General features: G+C 40.6%; 1 protein-coding gene across 1 annotated transcript in view; it reads right to left on the bottom strand.

The window, feature by feature from the left end:
* The window catches only part of SPATA13 (spermatogenesis associated 13), a 354,900-nt gene extending 327,613 nt beyond the window's left edge, over positions 1-27,287 (bottom strand). Inside the window, exon 1 of the mRNA XM_079138816.1 lies at positions 26,910-27,287. Within this exon, the coding sequence (XP_078994942.1) occupies positions 26,910-26,921 (12 nt within the window). The 5' untranslated portion in view covers positions 26,922-27,287. The remainder of the gene's footprint in view (positions 1-26,909) is intronic.
* Between the last annotated feature and the right edge of the window lie 426 nt (positions 27,288-27,713).

The raw sequence follows: 27,713 nt of genomic DNA on the forward strand, positions 1-27,713 counted from the left end.
CCAGTAATTGTCAGGAGAGAGTTTCTGGCTGTAGCCCAAAGGAAAGAATCCGGTCTGTCTGAGCCCAGAAATCTCCCTGACTTGAAAGAGGGTTGGGAGTCCTGGGAGGACAAGTCTGTACACTTAATCCTACCACATGCAGCTGAGACGAAATAAAATGAGAGATACACCGTACTGTGTTTGATAAACAGTGAGATTCAACATTATCAATACTGTATGTCAAATCTCCCCAAGTTGATTTATGTATTTAGTCTACACAATCCAAATCCTATAGGCCTTTTCTCTCTCTCTCTCTCTCTCTCTCTCTCTTTTTTTTTTTTTTTTTGGTATAAAATTAGAATCTGTTTCCAAAATACAAGAAAATACAAAGTACCTAAAATAGCCAAAACAACCTTGAAAAAAAAATTGGGAATACCTGATTTTGAGACATACAAAGCTCAGTTACCAAGACAGTCTGGTATATGTGAAAAGATGGAAAAGTGATCATTGAACAGAGTACAGTCTAGAAATAAACTCATAAATACATGGTCAACCAAATTTCAACAAAAGTGGAAATTGAGCAGAAAGTGTAGTATTTTTTTTTTCAACAAATGGTGTTGGAACAGATGGACATTCATATGCAAAAAAAAAGAGCCACAATCCATATCTCACACCATATATAAAAACTAACTCAAACGGAATCATATACCCCAAAGTTAAGCCTATATATATAAAACTTCTGGACAAACACCTAGGAAAAAAAATCACAATTGTGGGTTAGACAAAGATTTCATAAATACAATAGTAAAAATCATAAATCTACAAAAGAAAACATTGGATTTAATCAAAAGTTAAAATTTCTGTTCTTTGAAAGACACTGTTAAGAAAATGAAAAGATAAGCCACAGGTTGAGAGAAAACATTTATAAATCACATATCTGATAAAGGACTTTTGTCTAGAATATGCTTTGAAAAAACTCTCCATTACAATAATATGAAAACAACCTGATAAAAATGGACAAAAGATTTGGATAAACATTTCATGAAAGAAGATACACATATGATAAAGTAAGAACATGAAAAAAGATCAACAGCATTAGTCATTATAGAAATGCAAATTAAAGTCTGTTTTAGTCAGCTATTTTTGGTTGCTATGAACAAAAGATCTGACAAGAACAATGTAGAGGAGGGAAAGTTTACTTTGGCTCACAGTTTCAGAGGTTTGGTCTGTGGCTGGCCAACTCCACAGCTCTGGGTTCAAAGTAAGGCAGAACATCATGGCAGAAGGGTGTGGAGGAGGAAAGCAGTCTAGGACATGGCAAGGAGGAAGCAGAGGGAGAGAGAGCGCCCCTCACCATGGATAAAATATACACCCCAAGGCACACCCCAGTGACCTACCTCCTCCAGTCACATACTACCTGCTAATAGTTACTGCCCAGCTAATCCATATAAGTGGATTAATCCACTTACATGGCCACCCTCTCATACTGCTCATAATGTAATCATTTCACCTCTGAAAATTCTTGCACTGTCTCCCACGAGAGCTTTTGGGAGACATGTCATATTTAAAGCATATCAAAGCTACTCCAAGATACCACTACATACCTTCAGAATGGCTAGAATTTTAAAGACTGATGATACCGAGTGTGGTTGAGAATATAGGGTCGCTGGGACCCTTGTTCACTGCTGTTGGGAAATTGAAATGATAGAAGACATTGAAAAACACTTTGGCAGACTCAACAAATTGAACACAACTGCCACATGACCTAGTTGTTCTGTATATAGGTAATTACCCCAGGAGAAGAGAAAGTGTGTGTCCGCACAAAGAGCTAGACAAGAATGCTTAAACTTATAATAGTCCAAAACTGTACGCAACACAAATGCCCCTCACAGGGGTCTGGATAAACAACAAAATATGACTGAACAATACAAAGACAGGATTTAGTGATATGCAGAACAACATAGAAGAATCTCAAAGTAATTATGTTAAGCAAAAGAAGTCACATGCACACAAAAAAAGAGTTCATGCTGCATGCTATATGCTCTTATGCTGCATGATGCCATTCTAGAAAATGCCAACTAGTCCACAGTGACAGGAAACAGATCAGTGTTTGCCCAGGGGAAGGACTGGGTTGTGAAAGGGCATGAGTGTTCCACTTTTAGTAGTGATCATTATTTTGATTTGGTGGTCATTTCACTGTTGTACACATATGTCAAAATTTATCAAGGCATACACTTTAAATATGGGCCATTATGTATGTCCATGGTACCTCAAATAGACAAAGAAAATCAAAGATAAAACATAACTGAACACCATTTTGGCTCACAAAATTTTTAGTTTACACTAATGGTTGTTTAGTAGGGGTCAAAATCAGTTTTAAGAGCCCAGGTTTGCTCCCCACTCCACCCCACGCCGGGATCATTGCTGATCCTTACCAGAATGACTGAATATCCAGAATAAATATGTGCTATTCCATTATTCGGTGTTCTTAAGAGGAGTGGGACACAGGAAACAACTAGGCCTGAGCTGTGCTTCTCTACAAATGAACAGGAATGAAAGGCCCTACTTAGGAGATGATCTGGGTGGGCCCCAGATAATGGTAAGGTCCTTATCAAGCCAAGAGGGAGGCAGAAGTCAGAGAGGCAGGGGTGATGGAGGAAGTAGAGGGCAGAGTGATGTGACTTCAGGCGTTGAAGATGGAGGTGGGGCCATGAGCCAATGGAGGCGACCACTAGAAGGCAAAAAAGGCAAGGAAACCGAGTCTCCCCAGAGCCTCCAGAGGGAAGGCAATCTGACTCGTTCCTTCAATTAGGTCCAGAGAAACCTGTTTTGGACTTCTGACTGACAGAGTCATATGATAATGATTTTTGTGTCACCGCAGGGCATTGATCCTGTGGTAATTTGTTATAGCACCAAGAGGAAACTAATACATAGCACACTGTCAGCACTTCGTTTTCTCAGAATATGAGTAGGGTCTTTCCAGAATGAACAACCTGATTTCTACACGCCTCACAGGTACCATATCGTCCAGTTTGGTTATCTTCGTGCTGTCCACACACTTCGAGTCCTTTAAAAAGGCAGTTCAGATATGGACAAAGCACATACCATAAGGGCTCCAACCAGCTCAGAATGCTGGGCCTCCTCTTCCTTCATCCACTTCAAGGCAGCCTCACCTTCCCCAGGTCTCCTCTCCCAGGAGGTGAGCACTTTAGCTTTTTGCTTTTGGGAAAGGTGATTTACTTGAATTTCTACACACTTCTCACCATCTCCACACTTTTCAAAGACATCTTTTCATCTCAGTTGCAAATTAATATACTCATTAACACTACCTCCTCTATTTTCTGCCTTTTATCCCCATTGTCATTTTTGTCCAGTCATTTTTGGCATGAAGAATCTAAATGGCCTAGGTCACAAAACAGGGTTGATTGTGAATATAAAAATGCTAATCAGAGAAAGATGGAAATATGTGACACCAGATTTTTATACGAAAGAGAAAACCTCAGTTGGCCTTAACACTGCATCTGTTCTGAGTTGTAAACTGGCCTTTCAGGGCCACCTGCCAAAGTTGACCACTCTCATTGGCTTCTTCTCTGGGCATGATTCATTTCAAGTAATCAGTATAATTAATGGTCTAAATATAGGTTAGAAATAATAGTAAGTTTAAAACCCAATGCCTGGTGTTGGTCGTGTTAATGTCAAACCCAATTAAATGGGATTCATCACAAGAAAGCTGAATCTTACTTGAATCTGATTAAGCCACACTGCAAAACTAAACTAAAATAATCTGTGATTTACATGTGTTCAAAGATCAAAAACTTTTCTTTGTTGTTGTGTTTTGGTTTTTGTTTGCTTTTTTTTTTTTTTTTTTTAAGGGACACAAATCAGAAGATCAGCTTTGCCTGATAAATAATTTAAAAATAATGTTTAGCGGTTTGCCAAAAACAAAAGCAAGGTGGCTATGTAACTTCCCTATCTGAGGCCTACCAGGTTCTCAACCCTGTTGCTATCGACATTTTAGACAACATAAATCTTTATTTGGGAACCATCCTGACCTTGTGGGGTGTTTAGCAGCACTCCTGGCTGCTACCCACTAGATGCCATAGCACCCTCACACATAATCATGACAATCAAAATCATCTCCAGCAATTGCTAATGTCCCCTGGGAGGTCAAGAAGACTGAGCTAAACTAACCCACTTGCAATAATGATTAAAGTAGATAATTTGTAATAATATTCTCATAGAATTTTAGCTTTTTATGTACCTTCTGGCCAAAATGTGGGATTAGGTGACAAGCTATTTTCTCCATATCTCCAAAAAGCAGTGGGGGTGAAAAATCTTTTGCCCACTGACTATTAAAATTTTACTCTTTTGTTTTCAGCAATTAGTGTTATTTATTCCTTTACACTCAAAGACTTCAATTTTGCAAAGCTAGTATAAAAATATAAGCAAACTAAACCTGCTATATATTTGCTCTCTTCTCACTAGTATTACTCACTGAAGAATAGAAAATGTCCCAATCATGGAAGAATGGGACCCATCCCCAACTCAGGGCATGACATAGTCAGAGCCTTGAGGCTGGCACCTTCAGAGTAGTGCTGGCCAAGCCTGTCCTTTAAGTTGCTCTGCCACATCTCTGTCTTTATTCTAATAGAAAGTTCTACCTTTATTAAGGAAGATTCCATCACCCTCAGCTTCTACCCTCGCTCTGCTCTCTGGAGCCACAGCAGAATACGCCCAATTCCTCCTCTATACACGGGCTTTTGGCCTCTGTGATGTTCCATTGGGATTACCTCAAGATGAGCCCCTCAAGGCCTTTCAGAGCTATCATTTTACCTTAGATTTGGTCAAAGGTGCTTTTGTGGACCAGTCTAAGTCCCTAATACTTTCACAGTAGTGCCTCCATTTTACATTCTTTTCTAAGTTGGAATTTAGAATACCACGAATGCATTTCCTTTACCCCCCAAACTATAACAATGACAAGGGTACCCCTGGTTGGTAATAATGGGCCCTGACTCCAAAGCACTGGGGTCACTTCACAGTTGAGAAGGACATGTCATTGAACCTTCTTGCTACTTATTTAAAACAACAACAAAAGATGAAAGAAACCAGAAAGCCAAGTGCTGTGGCACACACCTGTAATCCCAGCAGCTTTGGAGGTGGAGGCAGGAGGATCACAAGTTCAAGGCCAGCCTCAGCAAGTTAGTGAGACCCTGTCTCAAAATAAAAAATAAAAAGGGCTGGGTATGTGGCTCAGTGGTTAAGTATCCCTGGGTTCAATCCCTAGTGCCTTAAAAAAAAAAAAAAAAAAAAAAAAAAAAAAAGTAAAAAAAGAAAGAAAGAAAGAAGAAGCTGGAAACACATCTACCACTTCCTAGAGTCCAGGAAGGCAATGCTCACCCCCAGGTTGCTGCACCCTCCTCAGAGTGTCCTGAACATAATAAATGAGTTTAATTTCTTATTAAAATCTGTTGGTCAACTACTTGAGAACTTCAGCCATAAACTGTAAATTCTGACTTTTGAGAGTAGGGGTGATTTGCAGCTGGATATGATGTTCTATGGGAAAGCATATTTGAGACCTCCTTAGAAAGGTAGCCTGCTACTTTCTCTCCCTCTAACCATAGGATGAGCTTTTCTGTTTAATTCTGATTTAACCTAACCTTGAGAGCTTGAATGATGGTCTGAGATGTAACATAGGTGGGTCTGTGGGGAGGTTTGGGGCCTGGGCAGGCCAAATACATATATCAGTTCTCTGGTTGAGAGTGTCATTGACAAGTCTGGCATCAAGCATTTGACATCTCCTAGGGGCTCGTGGGGTTGAGGCAGGAAGATCACAAGTTCAAAGTCAGTCTCAGCAACTAGCGAGGCCCTACGTAACTTACTGAGACCCTGTCTCAAAATAAAAATATAAAAAGGGCTAGGGATGTGGCTCAGTTGTTAAGCACCCCTGGGTTCAATCCCCAGTACCATAAAAAAAAAAAAAAAAAAAAAAAAAAAAAAATTGACATCTGTGAAATAAAATCAGAACCTGCAGGAAAGTGCAGATTTTCTCATATTTGCAGACAGGCCTTATCTAAAAGGACCGATGAAGGAAATGCAGGGGACTGAATGCACAACACATTCTAACAATATGTATATCTATTATGTACTAGTAAGTAGTAGATCCAACTAAAATTAATGATAACATAGTCATCCATATGAAAGAAACAGTTGAAACTGCTGCCTTAGACTGCAAATGTAATTGAACTTCATAAGAATGAGCAAGTTTTGATTCTGCAGGTATTGAGTATGAACTGAGGAACCAAGCTGCCATGGAAGGCCAAGTTCAAGGGACACTCTGTTCATAGCCCCTTTGTCATAGCCAGTTTGTTGTTCTCTGAGGGGTCAATTCAGATTGTGGACTCTTTTTAATCCCATCTTTTCTGATACGTCCATTCTTTTCAGAAGCTCAGGAGTCTGGCCCCCGCCTGTTACATCCTACGGTGCCTGGAGTATATTGGTGAAGATGGCAAGGGCAAGTAGCTTTCAGGGCACAGCTGGTCTTAGTAGATGGAGAGTTGTGCATGGTACTGTAAACAGAGTAACAGTAGCTGAAACTTATCTAGTTCTTACAACATCTCAGGCACTGTTGGAAGCATTTTATGCATGTATTGTATGGCTACGACAATCAGTTCAGTAGTCATCTGACTTGGGCCATATGTGGCCATGTCCCCAAGTTCTAGCCAATAGAACATTAGCTGAAGAGGTGAGTTTGTCATGAAGCTACAGACTGTTGGACTGCAGGGCTCCTTCTCTGCAAGACCCCTTTAAAGCCTTGGGAGGAGCCATAGAAATATGGCCATAGACCAGATTGGGCTTGTTCAAGGTAGTATGAAAGAACTCTGGATTGGGCAGAGGGGAGTAGGGGAAGGGGAGGGAGCATGGGGGTGGGAAAGATGGTGGAATGAGATGGACATCATTACTCTAGGTACATGTACGATCGCATGAATGGTGTGACTCTACATCATGTACAACCTGAGAAATAAGAAGTTGTGCTCCATTCATGTACAATGAATCAAAATGAACTCTGCTGTCATGTATAACTAATTAGAACAAATAAAAATTAATTTATTTTTTTAAAAAATAAAATAAATACAGTCACAGGCCAGTTTGTAAGATTCTCCTCGACTTAATGATGGAGTAATTGTTTTCATAAATTGAGAATATTGCAAATCAAAAATGCACGCAAAAGAGCAAATACAGGAAGCAAAAGATCATTTCAATAAAGAGTTAGAGATATTGAAAAAAAACCAAACAGAAATCCTTGACATGAAGGAAACAATAAACCAAATTAAGAACTCCATAGAAAGCATATCCAATAGGATAGAACACCTGGAAGACAGAACCTCAGACATTGAAGACAAAATATTTAACCTTGAAAACAAAGCTGAACAAACAGAGAAGATGGTAAGAAATCATGAACAGAATCTACAAGAACTATGGGATATCATGAAAAGGCCAAATTTAAGAATTATTGGGATTGAGGAAGGCCTAGAGAAACAAGCCAAAGGAATGAACAATTTATTCAATGAAATAATATCAGAAAACTTCCCAAATCTGAAGAATGAAATGGAAAATCAAGTTCAAGAGGCTTATAGGACTCCAAATACACAAAATTACAACAGACCCACACCAAGGCACATTATAATGAAAATACCTAACATACAAAATAAAGACAGAATTTTAAAGGCTGTGAGAGAAAAGAACCAAATTACATTCAGGGGGAAACCAATACGCATATCAGCAGATTTTTCAATCCAGACCCTAAAAGCTAGAAGGGCCTGGAACAACATTTTTCAAGCCCTAAAAGAAAATGGATGCCAACCAAGAATCTTATACCCAGCAAAACTTACCTTCAAATTTGACGATGAAATAAAATCCTTCCATGATAAACAAAAGCTAAAAGAATTTACAAAAAGAAAGCCAGCATTACAGAACATTCTCAACAAAATATTCCATGAGGAAGAGATGAAAAACAAAGAAGCAAATCAGCAAAGGGAGGAATTATCCTAAAGGAATTGTCAAATAAAGGAGGAAACAAGTTGTGTCAAACAAATAAATAAACAAAATTTTAAAAATGAACCAAATGACCGGGAAACCAAATCATTTCTCTATAATAACCCTGAATGTTAATGGCCTGAATTCATCAATCAAAAGACATAGACTGGCAGACTGGATTAAAAAGAAAGATCCAACAATATGTTGCCTGCAAGAGACTCACCTCATAGAAAAAGATACCCATAGACTAAAGGTGAAAGGATGGGGAAAAACATACCATGCACATGGACTCAGCAAAAAAGCTGGAGTATCTATCCTCATTTCCGATAATGTGGACTTCAAGCCAAAGTTAGAAGGGATAAAGAAGGTCATTTCATACTGCTTAAGGGAAGCATAAATCAGCAAGATATAACAATCATAAACATCTATGCCCCAAACAGTGGCTCATCTATGTATGTCAAACAAATCCTTCTCAATTTCAGAAACCAAATAGACCACAACGCAATAATACTAGGTGATTTTAACACGCCTCTCTCACCACTGGACAGATCTTCCAGACAAAAATTGAACAAAGAAACCATAGATCTCAATAACACAATCAATAATTTAGACTTAACGGACATTCATAGAATATACCATCCAACCAAGAGTGAATACACTTTCTTCTCAGCAGCACATGGATCCTTCTCTAAAATAGACCATATATTATGCCACAAAGCTAATGTTAGCAAATACAAGAAGATAGAGACACTAGCATGTATTCTATCAGATCATAATGGATTGAAGTTAGAAATAAATGAAAGAGTAAAACACAGAAACTATTCCAACATCTGGAGATTAAACAATATGCTATTATATGATGAATGGATAACAGAAGATATTAGGAAGGAAATTAAAAAATTCTTAGAGGTAAATGAGAACAAAGAAACATCATATCAAAATCTCTGGGACACTATGAAAGCAGTACTTAGAGGGAAATTTATTTCATGGAGCGCATTTAATAAAAGAAGTAAAACTCAACAAATAAACAACCTAACACTACAGCTCAAAGCCCTAGAAAAAGAAGAACAGAACAGCACCAAAAGTAGTAGAAGACAGGAAATAGTTAAACTCAGAGCTGAAATCAATGAAATTGAAACAAAAGAAACAATACAAAAAATTGACAAAATAAATAGTTGGTTCTTCGAAAAAATAAACAAAATTGATAAACCTTTAGCCACACTAACAAAGAGAAGACGAGAGAAAACCCAAATCACTAAAATTCGGAATGAACAAGGAAATATCACAACAGACAGGATTGAAATACAAAACATAATTAGAAGCTATTTTGAAAATCTATACTCCAACAAAATAGAAAATTTCGAAGACATCAACAGGTTTCTAGAGACATATGAATTGCCTAAACTGAACGAGGAGGACATAAACAATTTAAATAGACCAATTTCAAGTACTGAAATAGAAGAAGTCATCAAAAGCCTACCAACAAAGAAAAGTCCGGGACCAGATGGGTTCTCAGCCGAGTTCTACAAAACCTTTAAAGAAGAGCTCATTCCAATACTTCTCAAAGTATTCCATAAAATAGAAGAGGAGGGAACCCTCCCAAACTCATTCTATGAAGCCAATATCACCCTGATACCTAAACCAGACAGAGACTCATCAAGGAAAGAAAATTTCAGACCAATATCCTTAATGAACATCGACGCAAAAATTCTCAACAAAATTTTAGCAAATCGCATACAAAAACATATTAAAAAGATAGTGCACCATGATCAAGTGGGTTTCATCCCAGGGATGCAAGGTTGGTTCAACATCAGGAAATCAATAAACGTAATTCACCACATTAATAGACTTAAAGTCAAGAATCACATGATTATTTCAATAGATGCAGAAAAAGCATTTGATAAAATACAGCACCCCTTCATGCTCAAAACACTAGAAAAAATAGGGATAGTGGGAACATTCCTTAACATTGTAAAGGCCATTTATGCTAAGCCCATGGCTAATATCATTCTAAATGGTGAAAAACTGAAAGCATTCCCCCTAAACACTGGAACAAGGCAGGGATGCCCTCTTTCACCACTTCTATTCAACATCGTTCTTGAGACTCTGGCCAGAGCAATTAGACAAACCAAAGAAATTAAAGGGATACGAATTGGAAAAGAAGAACTCAAACTATCCCTGTTCGCTGATGACATGATTATATATTTAGAGGAACCTGGAAATTCCACCAGAAAACTCTTAGAACTCATAAGTGAATTCAGTAAAGTAGCAGGTTACAAGATCAATGCCCATAAATCCAACGCATTTTTATACATAAGTGATGAATCTTCAGAAAGAGAAATTAGGAAAACTACCCCATTCACAATAGCCTCGAAAAAAATAAAATACTTGGGAATCAATCTCACAAAAGAGGTGAAAGACCTCTACAATGAGAACTATACAACACTAAAGAAAGAAATTAAAGAACACCTTAGAAGATGGAAAGATCTTCCATGTTCTTGGATAGGAAGAATTAATGTTGTCAAAATGGCCATACTACCTAAAGTGCTATACAAATTCAATGCAATTCCAATTAAAATCCCAATGACGTACCTTACAGAAATAGAGCAAGCAATTATGAAATTCATCTGGAAGAATAAGAAACCCAGAACAGCTAAAGCAATCCTTAGCAGGAAGAGTGAAACAGGGGGTATTGCAATACCAGATCTTCAACTCTACTACAAAGCAATAGTAACAAAAACGGCATGGTATTGGTACCAAAATAGAAAGGTAGATCAATGGTACAGAATAGAGGACATGGACACAAACCCAAATAAATACAATTTTCTCATACTAGACAAAGGGGCCAAAAATATGCAATGGAGAAAAGATAGCCTCTTCAACAAATGGTGCTGGGAGAATTGGAAATCCATATGCAACAGAATGAAACTAAACCCATATCTCTCACCATGCACGAAACTAAACTCAAAATGAATTAAGGACCTTGGAATCAGACCAGAGACCCTGCAGATTATAGAAGAAAAAGTAGGTCCAAATCTTCACCTTGTTGGTCTAGGACCAGACTTCCTTAACAGGACTCCCATAGCACAAGAAATAAAAGCTAGAATCAACCACTGGGATAGATTCAAACTAAAAAGCTTTCTCTCAGCAAAGGAAACTATCAGCAATGCGAAGAAAGAGCCTACAGAGTGGGAGAATATCTTTGCCAATCATACTTCAGATAGAGCACTAATCTCCAGAATCTATAAAGAACTCAAAAAACTCTACTCCAAGAATTCAAATAATCCAGTCAACAAATGGGCTAAGGAAATGAATAGACACTTCACAGAAGAAGATCTACAAGCAATCAACAAACATATGGAAAAATGTTCAACATCTCTAGTAATAAGAGAAATGCAAATCAAAACCACCCTAAGATTCCATCTCACCCCAATTAGAATGGCGATTATCAAGAATATGAGCAACAACAGGTGTTGGCGAAGATGTGGGGAGAAAGGTACACTCATACACTGCTGGTGGGGCTGCAAATTAGTGCAGCCACTCTGGAAAGCAGTGTGGAGATTCCTTAGAAAACTTGGAATGGACCCTCCATTTGACCCAGCTATCCCACTCCTTGGCCTATACCCAAAGGACTTAAAATCTGCATACTACAGAGATACAGCCACATCAATGTTCATAGCTGCTCAATTCACAATAGCCAGACTGTGGAACCAACCTAGATGCCCTTCAATTGATGAGTGGATAAAGAAACTGTGGTATATATATACAATGGAATATTACTCAGCCATAAAGAATGATAAAGTTATGGCATTTGCAGTCAAATGGATGAAATTGGAGAATATCATGCTAAGTGAGATAAGCCAATCTCAAAAAGCCAAAGGACGAATGATATCACTAATACGTGGAGGATGACACATAATGGGGGGGAAGGAAGGGTTAGTGTTAGGGTTAGAGTTAGGGTTAGGGAGGGGGACAAGTATGGAGGAAGGAACTACTGTATAGAGGGTAAAGAGGGGTGGGAGGGGTGGGGGGAAGGGAAAAAATAACAGAATGAATCAAACAACATTAGTCTATGTAAATTTATGATTACACAAATGGTATGCCTTTACGCCATGTACAAACAGAGAAACAACATGTATCCCATTTGTTTACAATAAAAAAAATAAAAAATAAAAAATGCACGCAATACATCTAACCTACAGAACGTCCTAGCTTCGCCTAGCCTGCCTTAAACATGCTCAAAAAATACATATATTAGCCTACAGTTAGGCAAAATCATCTAACACAAAGCCTATTTTAATATAGCATTGACCATCTCAATATATTGAATACCTATATTCAAAAAATACTGAAGAGTGTCAGCTATTTCCCTTATGATAGCAGGGCTGAGTGGGAGCTGAGGTTGCCACTGCTCTCTAGCATCCCGAGGGAGGATCAGACTACATATCATTAGCCTGGGGAAAAAAATCTGAATTCAAAATTCCAAGTCCTGATCTATTGAATGCGTGTTTCCTTTGCACCATTGTAAAGCAGAAAAATCCTAAATTGAACTATTGGAGGGAACATCTGTATTCTTAAAAAGCAACCCCCAGATTGCATTCTTTTTAGGCCTCAGTATACCTGAACCTCTGGCTCCGACATTCTTCCCTGGTTTGCCGATGGGATGTCAAGGTCCAAGTGGTCCTGGCAATCACGCATGGAAGATGCAAAGCTCTCATTAGCCCTCATTCCTTCAGGGTTTTGTGGAGCAGAGCCATCTGCCACCAGCAGCACCTGTCATCAACCAAGTACTTCTATAGTGGGCTGGTATCTAACATGGCCTCAGTATTTTATTTAATCTGTATGAGCCTCGTACTATTCTGAAACACAGAAACTTAAGTGTTGGTGCACGGTCCCACAACAATCAAGAACAGAGATAGGCTATATCTCAAGGGCATTGATGGAGGCAACAGATCCCCTGGGGTTAATGCAGGTGAACCCCAGCTCTCTATCTGCTGCCAAAAACTCAGACTTGAGGAGTGTTGGGCCCGTCCTGGGCTTCAGTCGACTCGATGCAAATGGGCCTCATGACTCTCCTGACTTGACAGGCTGCTATAGGGGTTGAATAAAGTAACCCACGCAAAATATTAGCAGAGTAGTTAGTGTATAGTAAACACTCAATAACTGTTAGTATCTTATGGTTATCATCCTAGTTTCTTCTTCCTGTTTGAGGAGCTTTCTGTATATATTTCACTTTACTGAAGGCTGAATAATGAGTCTCATTTCCCATTTCTCTTCATGAAAGACTTTTCTTCTCAAAAAGAAAATAAAAACAACCTCTTACCCCTATCACCATCTCACCCCAAAGTCTCCCTAATCAATTTTCTACAAACAGAGGTCACTGTAGGATGAATATTCCATTCTCTCAATGCTATGGACTGAGAAGTTATTTATCTCTTGAATATTTTTTCTCAATGTTGCCTTTGGTTATACAAACAATCCGCTTTATACTGATAATTGTAGGCCTTCCTGTTTTTCCTTATTGGCCTTGCTAGGAAAACTAGTTTCATCAATAGAGGGAGGGAGATGATGAAGTAATACCTCAAAGACAGTTGGTTGCAGGAGGCTGTATCTCACTAATTTTGCAGTGTGAATCCCAGTGGAGGAGAAGCTCCTTATGACCACAGTTGCTACAAATTTCCAAAGGAATAAATCATCTGAGAGTGTCTTGAGTTTAAGGTTTACTTGCTTACCAGTATGGTACTGTGGTTGGAAAATGGTTTGTTCTCTCCAAAACTCATGTTGAAACTTGATTGCCATTGTTGGGGTTTGGGGAGGTGGGGCCTGTATGAGGTGACTGGGTCTTGAGGCCTCTGCCTTCATGAATGGATTAACCCATTCATGCATTAATGGATTGAGGGTCACGGCAGGAGTGCCTTTGTCATAAAAGCAAGCTGTCTTGGCCACACTTGCTCAGTCTGACCTGCGATGCTCTCCACTGTGTTATGATGTAGTAGAATACCAGAGAATACCAGTGCCATGATCTGGAATAGCACAATAAACCATGGGCTAGAAAAAATTATATTTATTAGAAATTACTAAGCCTCAGGAATTTTTATTAGCAACTGAAAATGAACTAAGACGTATAGCCTGTATTATTTTTGCTGAGCTGCATTCCACTAAGGCCCTAGTTCCCAAATCAATGACTGCATTTTATAAACACAAAATTTCTTGCCCGGAATAGGTCCCAAACCACATTTACATCTCAAAGAGAAGGACAGAGAGGTGAATGTATTAAATAAAAAGGACAGAAGAGTTTCTTAGATGGAATGTCCTTGAAGGTCATTTGAGTGATATTGTACTCAAAAATCATCCCTTCCTCACCAATCCTGGCCAGGATCTCTGCCCCAAGCTTGTTACACCCTGACTGTCCTCGGTGAGCTCCTTTCCTGTCTGTGACCTTGCCAAGACAGTTAGCAGGTGGCCATCGTTTCCCCCTGCCTGGTCTTCACCTTGAGCAAGTCTTACCTTCAGTGTCTTTTTCACACGGTTAGTGGGACATATGGCTAAAGAAAATGCTGTCATTTTGCTTCGTCTTTTTTCATACAGGTCCCAGAATTTGCAGGAAAGACACAGGGTATCGTTCTGGAACTCTCAATATGTAACATTCTCACAACCAGCTCCCATGTTGCAATGTCTCATTCTCTATCCATCTTTCAACAGTTATTCATCAACAGATATTTATGAGCAATAGATATATTAGGTGCTGGAGTGATCTTGGAAGACAAGGTTGATGTGACCCTGCTTTTTGAGCTGGTGGGGAGGATCACTTTTATAACAGGCATTTAAAATACTGGGGGGATCATACCGGTAAGGGACACGTAGGGTCTGAGCGGAAGTGTCTAACTGGGGAGTGTTGGACGTGATTTGCTGGAGAAAGAGTAAGTAGGAGTTGTCTCAGTGACAGGGTGGGAAAGACAGAACAGGCAAAAACATTCTAGAAAGAAGAGCAGCAGATTGAAAGTCCCTGAAATAAGAATCACACCCTGAGTGTAAGAAACTGAAGACCACTGTGGTAAGAACAAAGTATAGGAAGGCGAGGGTGGTGAGTGAGGAAACAGGGTAAGGAGGCAGGCCAGGAGTGCTGGCCCTGGCACCCAGGATGAAGAATCTGAGTTTAATCCTAAGGCAATGGGGGGCCATCAAAGGGTTTTAACCGGAGATGCAGTGGTCCAATTTTCATTTTATAAGCTATTCTTGGTGATGGATCAGAGAAGTATTGAATGGGGGAAAGTCTGGAGGCCAAGGATCCGTAGGAGATGTTGCAGTAATCCAGAGAGTTCAGATGGGTGGTGGTGACAGAGTGCAGGGTGGTGGACACATAGGAGGGGCTGAAAGTCCAAGATCAAGGTGACAGCCTGCTTCCTGGTGAGCACCCACTTCCTGGTTTACAGGAGGCGCTCCCTTACTGTCCTCTGTCCTTACGCGGAGGACCAAGGCAGCTCTCTGGAGGCGGGGTTTTTTTGCGATGCTGGGGATCGAACCCAGGGCCTTGTGCTCAAGAGGCAAGCGCTCTACCAACTGAGCTGTATCCCCAGCTCATCGGGCCTCTTTATAAGGGCACTCATATCATTCATGAGAGCTCTGCTCTCTTGATCTCATCACTTCCTGGAGGCCCCACCTCATATTACCATCATCCTGGGGGTCAGGTCTCAAGATAGGAATTTTGGAGGGACACAGACATTTAGACCATGGCAGTGATGTGGAGACGAGTGGGGATGGGATGTATCTTGGAAAATCCGGTCAATTCAGGAACTGAGGAGTTGCTGTATGGGCAGAAGGACTAGTTCAGAGTGGGGCATGTTGGATTTGAGGTTTCTGGTCTGTGGTTATCCGTATGGGCTTAGCATCTTGAAAGTTAACAACATGCTATTTTTCCCATTGTTTATTCGGATAATTCCAAGTAACTCATCAGCTTAGGTTTATACATTGAACTTATGAGAGACAACTTGAGCAAACCTTAAATAACATTAAAACACACTGTGAGAATAGAAATTTGTATAGCATTCTCACAAAGACTTTCCTACTTCTAAATATCACCACTTTCGTCAAGCCTCCTCCAGCACCAGACAGTCCCCTTAAAAAAATGTACTGTCACAGAGCCAGAATTGGATCAATGGTGTTGAAAAGCAGGTTTTACTATTCTCAGACAAAGCTCCTGTTTCACACTGGAGCTCCAAAAGACTCCCACAGGCTGTTTAAGGATGCCAAACGAAAGCAAAATTTTCAACAACAGCCAATATAAAGAAGAGAGAAGATAAAACCCAATAGCCCAGTTGAAAATGAACAAAGAAAATGAGCACAGAGACTCAGTAAAAGAAATACAATGGTCCTGAAACACCCAGGTTAATTTGTTAACCCCCTGTGCTGGTGAGGGGCAGGGTAACAGATTCTCTCGACTGGAGGTGTACTTTGGTGCAATCTAGGTAGAGGACACCTTAGCAACACCACCAAATTTAATAGGCCCAAAACATTGTTTTTCAACAAATCCATCTCAAGAAATTTAGCCAACTCATATCCTTGTTGTTCTGGTTTAGATATTAGGTGTCCCCCAAAAGTTCATGTGTGAGACAATGCACAAAAGGCTTAGAGGTGAAATGATTGGGTTATGAGTGAAATTAATCCCTTGATAGGATTAACTGAGTGGCGCCTGAGGGGGCACAGGGTGTAGCTGGAAGAGATGGGTCATTGGGGTGTGACTCTGGGGTATATATTTTGTATCTGGTGAGTAGAATCTCTCTCTCTCTCTGATTTCTGATCACCATGTGAGCTGCTTTCCTCTGCCACACTCTTCTACCATGATGTTCTACCTCACCTCGCACCCCAAGGAATGGAGCTGGCTATTTATGACCTCTGAAACATGGGCCCACAAATAAACCTTTCCTCCTCTAAAGCTGTTCTTGTCAGGTCTTTTTGTCACAGCAACGAAAAAGCTGACTAAAAACACTTGCACACATGCAAAGTAACGTTAAGTTCTCAATTATTCACTAAAGCATGGAGAAAGAGGAAAGCTCACTGTCAGGGAAATAGTTTATATGTTATAACCATAGAACAGAATTCTACGCTGCCATTAAAAAGAATGAAAAAGGTGGAAGCAACCCAAATGCTCATCAAGGTATGACTGGTAAAACACATGTGGTATATACATACAATGGAATATTATTTGACCTTTAAAAAGGAAATGAAATTTCGATGGATTCTGCAACATGGATGAACCTTGAGGACAGTATCATAAGTGAACAAGAAGATAAACACTGTATGATTCCACTTATATGAGGCACCTAGAATAGTCACCTTCATAGGAACAGAAAATAGAATAGTGGTTGCCAGGGACAGGAGAAGGGGAGGGGAGAGTTATTATTTAATGGATACAAAGTTCCAGTTTGAGAAGACTCCTGGAGTTCTGGAGATGCACAGGGGTGATGGCTGCACAATTATGTGCACTGAACTACACACTTCAAAATGGTGACTTGAGTTGGGCGTGATGACACACACCTGTAATCCCAGTGGCTCAGGAGGCTGAGGCAGGAGGATTGAAAGTTCAAAGCCAGCCTCAGCAATTTAGGGAAGCCCTAAGCAACTTCGTGAGACCCTGTCTCAAAATAAAAAATAAAAAGGGTTGGGGATGTGGCTCAGTGGTTAAGAACCCCTGGGTTCAATCTCCAGTACCAAAAAGAAAAAAAAAAAAAAAAAAAAAAGATGAATGAGATACCAAACTTCTCAGACCCAGGGCTTTAACCTCCTGTCTATTTGCATTACCAAATCCTTACTGGTCAAATCATGTCTTTTAGAGGGGAAAAAAAAAATGCCTAATTCAGTGGCTGACTGCCCACATTGGCTGAACATAAACACTGTTGGAAGAATGATTTGTTTGGGCAGATTCCCAGAGCTAACAGTAATGAATATAGTGTTTAATTTTAAAGTGCTTAAACTTTTCTCCAAAGAACACATTCCCAAATCAAGGGAACTGTTGATTTTCACGTTACTTCAGCTGTTTTTTTATCCCACTAAAAGGAGTAGTGTGGCTCCTTTTTCCAGGTGATAAGAGTCTAAGAGCTGGATGTGACAATATTATCTAAAACACCATACCTATTATCTAAATAGAAATACACTCACTTAAAAGAAACCTGACAAATAAGACCCCAAGAATATTCACTCTACAAACTGAGAGATCAACTTTCATTATAAATGAGTGTTTTCCAATCAATAATGTGAAAAGAAAGCCTACAGAGTGGGAGAAAATCTTTTTCACACACACTTTGGAGCACTAATCTCCAAAGTTTATAAAGAACTTGAAAAACTTTACACCAAAAATACAAGAACCCAATCAATAAATGGGCTATGGAACTGGGCAGACACTTCACAGAAGATACACAGGTGATCAACAAATATATGAAAAAGTGCTCATCATCTCTAGTAATTAGAGAAATGCAAATTAAAACCACCCTAAGATTTCATCTCACTCCAATTAGAATGGCTATGATCAAGAACACAAGCAATAATAAGTGTTGTAATGGATGTAGGGAGAGAGGTACACTCATACATTGCTGGTGGACTTGCAAATTGGTGCAGCCACTCTGGAAAGCAGTATGGAGATTCCTCAGAAACTTGGAATGGACCCACCATTTCACCCAGCTATTCTACTCCTCAGTCTATACCCAAGGAACTTAAAATCAGCATACTACAGTGATGCAGCCACGTCAATGTTCATAGCTGCTCAATTCACAATAGCTAGATTATGGAACCAAACTAGATGCCCTTCAACAGATGAATGGATAAAGAAACTGTGGTATGTATACACAACGGGATATTACTCGGCCATAAAGAAGACTAAAACTGTGGCATTTTGCAGATTAATGGACGGAGTTGGAGAATATCATGCTAAGTGAAATAAGTCAATCCCCAAAAAACAAAGGCCAAATGTTATCTCTGATAAGTGGATGATGATACATAACAGTGGGGCAGTGGCAGGGGAGGAAGAAAAGAATGGAGAAACTTTGGATGGTATAGAGAAAAATGGGGTGGGAGGAGGTGGGGGAAGAAAAGACAGTGGACTGAGACAGTATTACCCAATGTTCATGTATGATTACATGAATGGTGTGAATCTACATTGTGTACAACCACAGAAATGAAAAGTGGTATCCCATTTGTGTACAATGAATCAAAATGCAGTCTGTAAAAATAAAAATAAAAATAAATAAATAAATGAGTGCTTCCACGCCAGGGATATGGTTCAGTGGCGGAGCCTTGTGAGCAAGACCCTGGGTTCCATCCCCAGCACCAAAATAAATAAATATTTCCTTTTACTAATTGATTCAGTATAAATTGCATTTAACTTGATCCTCCAGTTTCTTTACAATATAAATCCCAAATCCCAAAATGCAAAACTTTTTCAGGATTTCATATGCAATGTAAAATGATGGATGACTATGTTTCCCTTTGTACACAGGGACATACCTGTGTTTCCAATCAAAGGAAACTACAGGCATCTGGGGGGAAAGGGCATCCTGAGAGAATCTACTTGAGGATAATATAATAATGACAACAATAGCTTTAGGTGACCATGACTTTCCAGTGACATAGGACTACTATATGGCACTGAAACTCTCATAGCTGACATCTCTTGACCACAGCCATTGGAGCCAGGAGCAACAGAACACGATTGTATTTTACCAAGTCATGGACCAAAAGCACAAATTAGGTAAAGCTGAGAAATTCCCATCTCTGAAAATTTTCCCAGAAAGTCTTTCCCAACCTCGAGCTTGAAGACTGGAGATAACATTGCCCTGGAGACTTACAGTCTCTTCCACTCCCTGGACAACAGCATATATAAAAGACAGAGAGACTGACATTTGAGAAGTGTTAGGGCTTCTGAGGGAAGACATCTTCCATTTTAGGCTGGCTTTTGGAAAGAGCCAAATGCCAGAACACTGAGACCTCAGAAACAAATCAGATCTTTCTTTGCAGATTACAGCATCCACCATCTCTAGGGGTATGGCTTGGAAATTTGTGTGAGAGGCCAGACTTAGGCCCAGCTCTCCCGATGCGCCTCTGGCTCTCTCTGCTCCATGCCTCAGCATCCAGATAAAATTCTCAATCACCCTGATTTCCATGGTTCAAAGGTTTTGTGCAACAAAAATACATTTCACTTATTTGGAATTTTGCACATCTTTTCCTTAGAAATAGGATATATGATGACTAGGTCCCTGTCAGCCCCACACACCTAATAGATGCATGAAACTCTAACGGGCTAAACCAGAGATGGAAAACCCTGCAGACCTAACATCCCAGAACAGAATTTACCATTCCAACTCGAAAAGCCAGGAATGATGGAATGACAGGTGGCTACACTCCCTTCTGTGACTCCCCAGCTCTAAATCACTGCTGATCACCACACAGCGGTAGCTGAGCTCCATGAGTGAAGAGTTGGAAGCTCAAGTACAGAGCGGGCACTTCTGTACTGCAGGCCTGTGTGTTTTCTTCCATTAGTCTCAGGATATGGGCTATTGACTGTTGCCCTGTCTTCTGTCACCATCTGGGGCGCTAGACGAGCATCTTTCTCCTTTCTGCCTTGCTCTGGTCCTCAACATAGTTGTTTTAGTCAGTTTTTTCGTTGCTGTGACTAAAGGATCTGACCAGAACAATTTTAGGGGAGGAAAAGTTTATTTGAAGGCTCACGGTTTCAGAGGTCTTAGTCCATAGAAGGTCGACTCCATTGGTTGGGCTCGAGGTGAGGCTGAACATCAAGGTGGAAGAGTGGGGAGGAGGGAAGAGGATCACATGGTAATCAGGAAGCAGAGAGAGACTCCACACTCCAGATACAAAACATAAACCCCGTAGCCACACTCCCAATGAACCACTTCCTCCAGCCACATCCCACCTGCCTCCAGTTACCACTCAGTTAATCCCATCAGGGATTAATTCACTGAATAGATTAAGACTCTCGCAACCCAATCATTTCTCCTCTGAACCTTCTTGCATTGTCTCTCATGTGAGTTTGTTGGGGACACCTCAAATCCAAACCATAACAATAGTCTATTTTTTAAATTTTTTTAAAGCCCAGCGGTGCTTAACCCCTGAGTCACATCCCCAGCCCTTTTTATTTTTTATTGTGAGACAGGGTCTCACTAAGTTGCTGAGGCTAGCTTTGAATTTGTGATCCTCCTGCTTCAGCCTCCCAAGCTGTTGGGATTACAGGCATGCACCAGCATGCCCAGTTCAACATAGTCTTTATGCTTAAGTTGCCTATGTATCCTGCCCTTAACCTGAATACCTTTTTTAAAATTTCTTCTTTTTAGTTGTACATGACAGTAGAATGTATTTTGACATATTATACATACATGGAGTACTACTTCCCCTTCTTGAGATTATACATGATGTGAAGTTTCACTGGTCATATATTCATGTAGGAACATTGGAAAGTTATGTCCAATTCATTCTACTCTCTTTCCTATTCCCATCCCTGCTTCCTTCCCAAAATGAACACTGTTTCTGAGCAGTTGTGTGTGTGTGGGGGGGGGGGGGGTAGTCAAGTATTTATGACTAAATTACCAATAATAAAGAAAGAGTAAAGAGGTCTCTGTTCTCCACTTATTCAGTCCAACTCCTTCTTTTATTTCCTTCAGACCCTGGTAAATTTCCCCAGGAAGATAGAGAGTTAGAATCCTACAACTAGGTTCACCCTGATTTAAACACGCTCAGGTAGAATTTCTCTAGCATCCTCACTGAATTGGAGTGAGACTCTTGAGCTGAAAAGCAAGAAATGACATTAGGGTATGGCTCAGCAGTATTACCTAGTATTTGAGTAGGCCCTAGGTTCAATCCCGTGCACTGCAAAAAGGAAACTATAAAAGCAGGAAAGAGTCAAGTTTAGGGCTTTGGTGAGGAGAAATTGCAGAAGTAGGTATCTGGAAAGAAGCCCCAGAGAGAAGGAAGATGGGGATCTCTTTTGCAGAGCCCACCATGAGCCATTGCTCCCAGGTGGCTTGTGTCTGTCTAGGAGCATGCATGTGACAGACCCTGTCATTTTACTTTCTTGTGCTCATGTCCTTTTACATAAACTAGGTTACAAATTAATGTAGTAAAAGTCCACAATCTATCGTCTCATGCCTCTGTCTGCAGAGTGTATTTTAAGTGATTGACACACACCTGGTGAGTGCTTGGGACCTTCCAAGCCACTTCAATGCCATTACCTTCTTTAGTGCCATCAGCAACGAAGGTTATGTCACTGTGCCAAAACCCGAGGAAGTCATCAACAGGCAGGGTAGCCTTTTTTCCTCACTCGTTGTACATTTGAATTTGGCTCTTCAGTTCTTTCATTTGAGGTGAGCGTTTAATTAAAAGTGTCTATAGAAGCAGTAACTGAATGAATTGACCCACCTCCTGAAACTGTGCCCAGGGATTTGCATGGCTGACCAGTTGAGCAAACGTCTGATTCAAAGAAGGAGAAATATATGATTCTGTTCTTTGGGAACTCACACCAACTTTCAAAACTGACTTTTCAAACTCTTCATACTGGCCCTGATCCCTGCACTAATTAAGTATGCATTGCTCTGAGGAAACAGGCTTTCTTTTTTGGCTGGTATCACAATAACTTTTCCACTCAAGTTTCTGAAACCACCCATCAAGGAAAGCTGCTGGATTGTATCCAAAGAGCACATTTCAAAAGCTTTTGTATTCCTTGAAAAAGTCCCACCAAGTACATAGGACCAGTATTCTTCTGCAGGGATATTCCAGAATGGTCTGAGGCCTCACACTTAGAGGTAAATAGGATGGTCATCAAGGGGGAAGGCCTTGGGGAAACGCAACGAGGACATAAATCACAACTTGAGAATTCAAGAGGCAAAAGACTCTTGAATTGAGGGACTCTAGTAGGAACAGGCATGTTTCCTAAAACAATGCACAGAGTTTCAACTTTCAAAAAAGGACCAAGGAGTGACTTATTAAAACTCTTTTTGCAAATGACAAGATATTAAAGAAACAAGAACAGACAGCTACACACCACCTTTTCTGAAGGCAGAGTTTAAAGAAATGAAGGAAGTTAAGGAGACAAACACAAATGTTTTGAAACTCTGGTGTATGATGAATAGGGAAACATATGGCAGAAGACTCTGGAAATGTCTTTATCTCAAAGTCTAGTCTTATTCCTACTTTAACAAAGCAGCTTCCGTAGTTCACCTCAGGGCAAGGCACTGGCCACAAGACTTGCAGGCCTCTGCCTAGATCCTGTTATTGTATGACCATATTTTGATTTGAGTCTTTGCAACACATTCCAATTATAACATTGTTCATTATTCAATGCCTCGGAGAAAACCTTCAAATTTTTCTGGCTACCTTTCACAAGCAGTCTGACACACTATGCCAACATATCTCATTAGAAATATGCATGGAAACTGCCATCTAAGTAGAATTGCTCTTGCTTATCTTCATGCCTAAGATGCTCATGAATTTTGTGCTTTGCTGTCCATATGATTACATTATAGCTGTTTCATTCTTATCAGGCTTACATGCTGCACAGGCAGTAAATAGACTCAAAATCACTCCACAGCTTAAAAGTGGCAGAAAGACAGGTCATATCTACCTAGAAATAGGGGGTCACCATTCAGCTTCATCAGCCCTTGTCAAAAATGTCCCAAGGTTTGAAACTATCCCACAGAGGTAAGAGTGGAAATAAAATATGAAGCAAGCTAACTATAAGAATTCACTTCTGAGGCTGAGGTTGTAGCTCAGTGGTAGAGCACTTGCCTGGCATGTGTGAGGCACTGGGTTCAAGTCTTAGCACCACATATAAGTAAATTAAATAACAATCCATCAACAACTAAAAAATATTTTTTAAAAATTCACTTCTGGATAAAAGAAGATATCCAAAATTTACCAATCTAAAAAAAGGCCACAATTTGTTCAACTATTTGTGTTAAGAAAGAGGGATTACTAGTGAGAATAATAAATAAGGACTGGGGTTGTGGCTCAGTGGTGAAGCCCTTGCCTAGTATGTGTGAGGCACTGGGTTTGATCTCCAAGACCACATAAACATAAATAAATAAAATAAAGGTATTGTGTCCATCTACAACTAAAAAAATTTTTTTTTAAATGAAAAAAAAAATAAATGAGTCAGTAGGTTTTGTTTTCAAAGTGACAGGCTGGTATCACCTTCCTTATTCTTAAATTCATACTCTGGAGCCCTAACCCCAGGTACCTCAGACTGTGACTATATTTGAACACTGGACCTTTGAAGAGGTAATTAAGATGAAATGAGGTCATTGGGGTGGGCTCTAATCCAATATGACTGATGTCCTTATAAGAAGAGGAGATTAGCATACAGACAACACAGACAGAAGTACAATCATGTGAGACCAGGGACAAGGCACCACCTGTAAGTCAAGGAGGGAGACCTCAGAAGAAACAACCTGGCCAACGCCTTGATCTTGGACTCCCAGTCTCCAGAACCATGAGAAAATCAATGCCTATCATTCAAGCCCCTGGTCTGCGGTACTTTGCCACAACAGCTGACTAATAACCAAAATGCTTCTGCCACCTTTCACTTTGCCCTCAGTCCCATTTTTGAACATTTGTTCCTTTTTTGACAACTTTCCTTCACTCTTCCCTTCCACTTCCTTTCGCTCCATGGAGCCCTTCTCCATCTCTTCCTTTCTTCTGCACTGTTCCTTTACTTGTCTTTCAAAAGCGTTTCCCTCATCTTCCTCCATACAGAGTTAGGCAGAGCCTTGGGAAGGTGAGAGGAAGAGAAGGCACCTTGCACCCGGAACCTCCAGGTCTGGTGAGAGGCAGACGCAGTCTCCCAAAGCTCATAAACGCATGTGGTTTGCAATGGTGTAACACAAACCATCTGACATCATCAGATGTGCCTGTCTTTCTGGGACACTGCTCAAGTCACTCACCGTCTCTGAGTTACCGTTTTTTCCATACATTAAAAAAGAATGGTAAATATGAATTCTTGTATGGTAGTTATGAAGTTGAACTAAGATAATGCATTAGAAAACATTTTATATTCTAATCACCATAGCTTGGGTTTTCTACCAGGGGCCATGCTGACGACATCTCCAAACAAGAATGTATCATAGTGAATTTTAATTGCTTCCTGGCCTTTCCTTCACCCTAAACTGTTTCTAACTAAACTTTCTATGTCTGTCTCACCACTTGTTCCTCTTCTCTTGAGTTTGGCACTATGCACAGAACAAAGTAGATTAGTTTAAACCAATCTACTATGTTTAAGAAATGAATTTACCAACACATAAGTAACACATAGACAAAAATAGAGGCAGAGAAAGAAATCAACCAGTAATCCTAACTGCTCTGGGGGCTGAGCAGGAGGATCCCAACTTTAAGGCCAGCCTGGGCAATTTAGGGAGAACTTGTCTCAAATTAAAATAAATAGGGCTGAGAAGGAACTCAGGTAGAGTGCTTACCTAGCATACTGAAGGCCCTAGGTTCCAACTCCAGTAACTCAAACAAACAAACTGCTATGGAACTTAACATATCAGTGTTAAGAATGTTAAGAACTGACAACAGCTGGGCCCTGTGGGCATACCTGTAATCCCAGAGGCTCCAGAGGTTGAGGCGGGAGGATCCCAAATTCAAAACCAGCCTCAGCAATTTAGCTGAGGCTAAGCAACTCAACCAGACCCCGTCTTAAAATAAAAAAAATAATAAGGGCTGGGGATGTGGCTAATGATTAAGCACCCCTGGGTTAAAACCCTGGTACCAAAAACATACAAACCAAAAACAACCTAACATATCAGTGTCTTTGACAAACACTATTAAACTCTGGATAAACTAATTAAAATAACAAAAGATACCCTTAATTATAGGAAGATAAAAAGAAGAAGGAAAAAAAAGTAGTACTATAGCTGTCAATCACTGCTCTGGGAAAGATAATTCAAATTCTTACCTTTTATTTTATAGCGTATGGCTAAGACAATCTTTGAACTAATAAGTTAACATTATCTGGCACATTTACATGTAAGAAAACTCCCAGTGGAATAAAACAAAGTTGGTTCTCTCCCATGCTTTCTGAAAGTAGCATCTAAAACACTGTAAGATGCAACAGAACTTTCTGATTTTTTTAATGCAGGACTTACTACCTGCCGTATGTGCTTTTCTCTTGCGAAGATTTTACTTGAAAGACTAAAGGCCAATTCGTTTTCATAGGTACAGCCTGGGTTCTGTATTTTATTATTTTTAAATGATAATAATTAAGGAATATTTTCCAGCAAAGTAAGCGGAATGTCTTCCTTTTTTACTTTAGAAAGAATTGCCATCTTTTTCATGCCTTCGTGAGACCACAATTCAAATATTTTCAAAAGCAGAGTATTATGTCATTAAGAAGGTGTTAGCCTATAAGCCTGATTGCCTAGCCACGGGACAAGTGGCTGCCAAGAGACTGAGTCAACATGGAGCGGGAGAAGCGGCTAAGAGAACCTCAGGCCGGTTGGCTCAACCTGGTTAGAGAAGCCTACAGCGAAGTCGGGTCCCCAGCGCTTGCGCCCGCGCCTGCGCCCCCGCCGTCGCCGGGCAACCCGGGCACGCCGCGGGTCTGCCCCGCCCCCGCTGCCATGGCAACGCAGCCGCGCCGCACTGTAGGCTTTGTGTTCAGCCGGCCTGGCGCTGTTCCGCACGCTCGCCCCTATGCACCTGCTGGGGCCGCGGCAACTTTTCAAACCTCCACTACACCGACTGCTCTGCCCTCGTAGCTTGTCCAAATCCTACGCGTTTCATTTCCTTCCATCTTCGTTTCAGAAAAAAAAAAAAAGTTCTATGACACAGGATTTGGGCCACATGCTGTTTGGTTTGTCCAAAAGTGCGGGAGGGACAACAACACTCAAAGAAATACCACTTACCTTTCTCAGCATTCCTCCCACGTTAGCAGGGGGGTCCTAGGAGGGATCTAACAATCCCGCGCCGCGTTCAAAATGGGGAGAAAGTTACCCAGCACCAGAGGTTCAGGAACTTCGTCCCGGGTGCGCGCCACCCCAAAAGCCCCAATCCCTTTTCATTTGCACGACAAAGGAAGGGACCTTCTGGCCACTCGGTCCCGAATCGTTTAATCCGTCTGACTGTTGCCTTGTTGGCCAGAGTTCAGACTGGCTCTGGAGGGCTGTGCAGATGCCACGTTTCGCTGGAGAGGGACGATTCCGCGGGGATCATTCTCAGCCGCGAGCTCGGCTTCCAGGACCCGGGGCTGGGCTATTGTTTGTTGTTTTTTAAAGGACGCGCTGGAGGGTGGGGGCGGCGGACTGGAGTCAGTGGCAGGCCGACTCACGTTGAATTTCTTGCAGGGTTTTTCTTATACTTCCTCCCAGCCCCTTGCTGTTGAATATTCATTAGAAGGCGGGTCGCTTCCCATCACTTTTGAATCCTTCAGGGTTGAGAGAATGGCGGGAAAGAATTGGAGATTTGCGTTGGAAGAAAACACTAAGAATGGGGTGGGGAATGTACTAGTGGTAAAGTAAATAAGCAAATATAGGATTCAATTTCTCCTCCCAGTCCCAGGTGGAAAAGACTACACACATAGGCAAACACACACACACCAACCTTTCTTAATGTCTGAAGTGAGCTAAGGAAACTTCAAGGAAGTTCTGATTAAACCCATTGGTCCTAATTATGGCATTAGACTTAAATTGGAGGACTCGATGGGGGGGAAG

This window comes from Sciurus vulgaris (genome assembly GCF_902686455.1).
Source record: "Sciurus vulgaris genome assembly, chromosome: 4".
Lineage (NCBI taxonomy): Eukaryota > Metazoa > Chordata > Mammalia > Rodentia > Sciuridae > Sciurus > Sciurus vulgaris.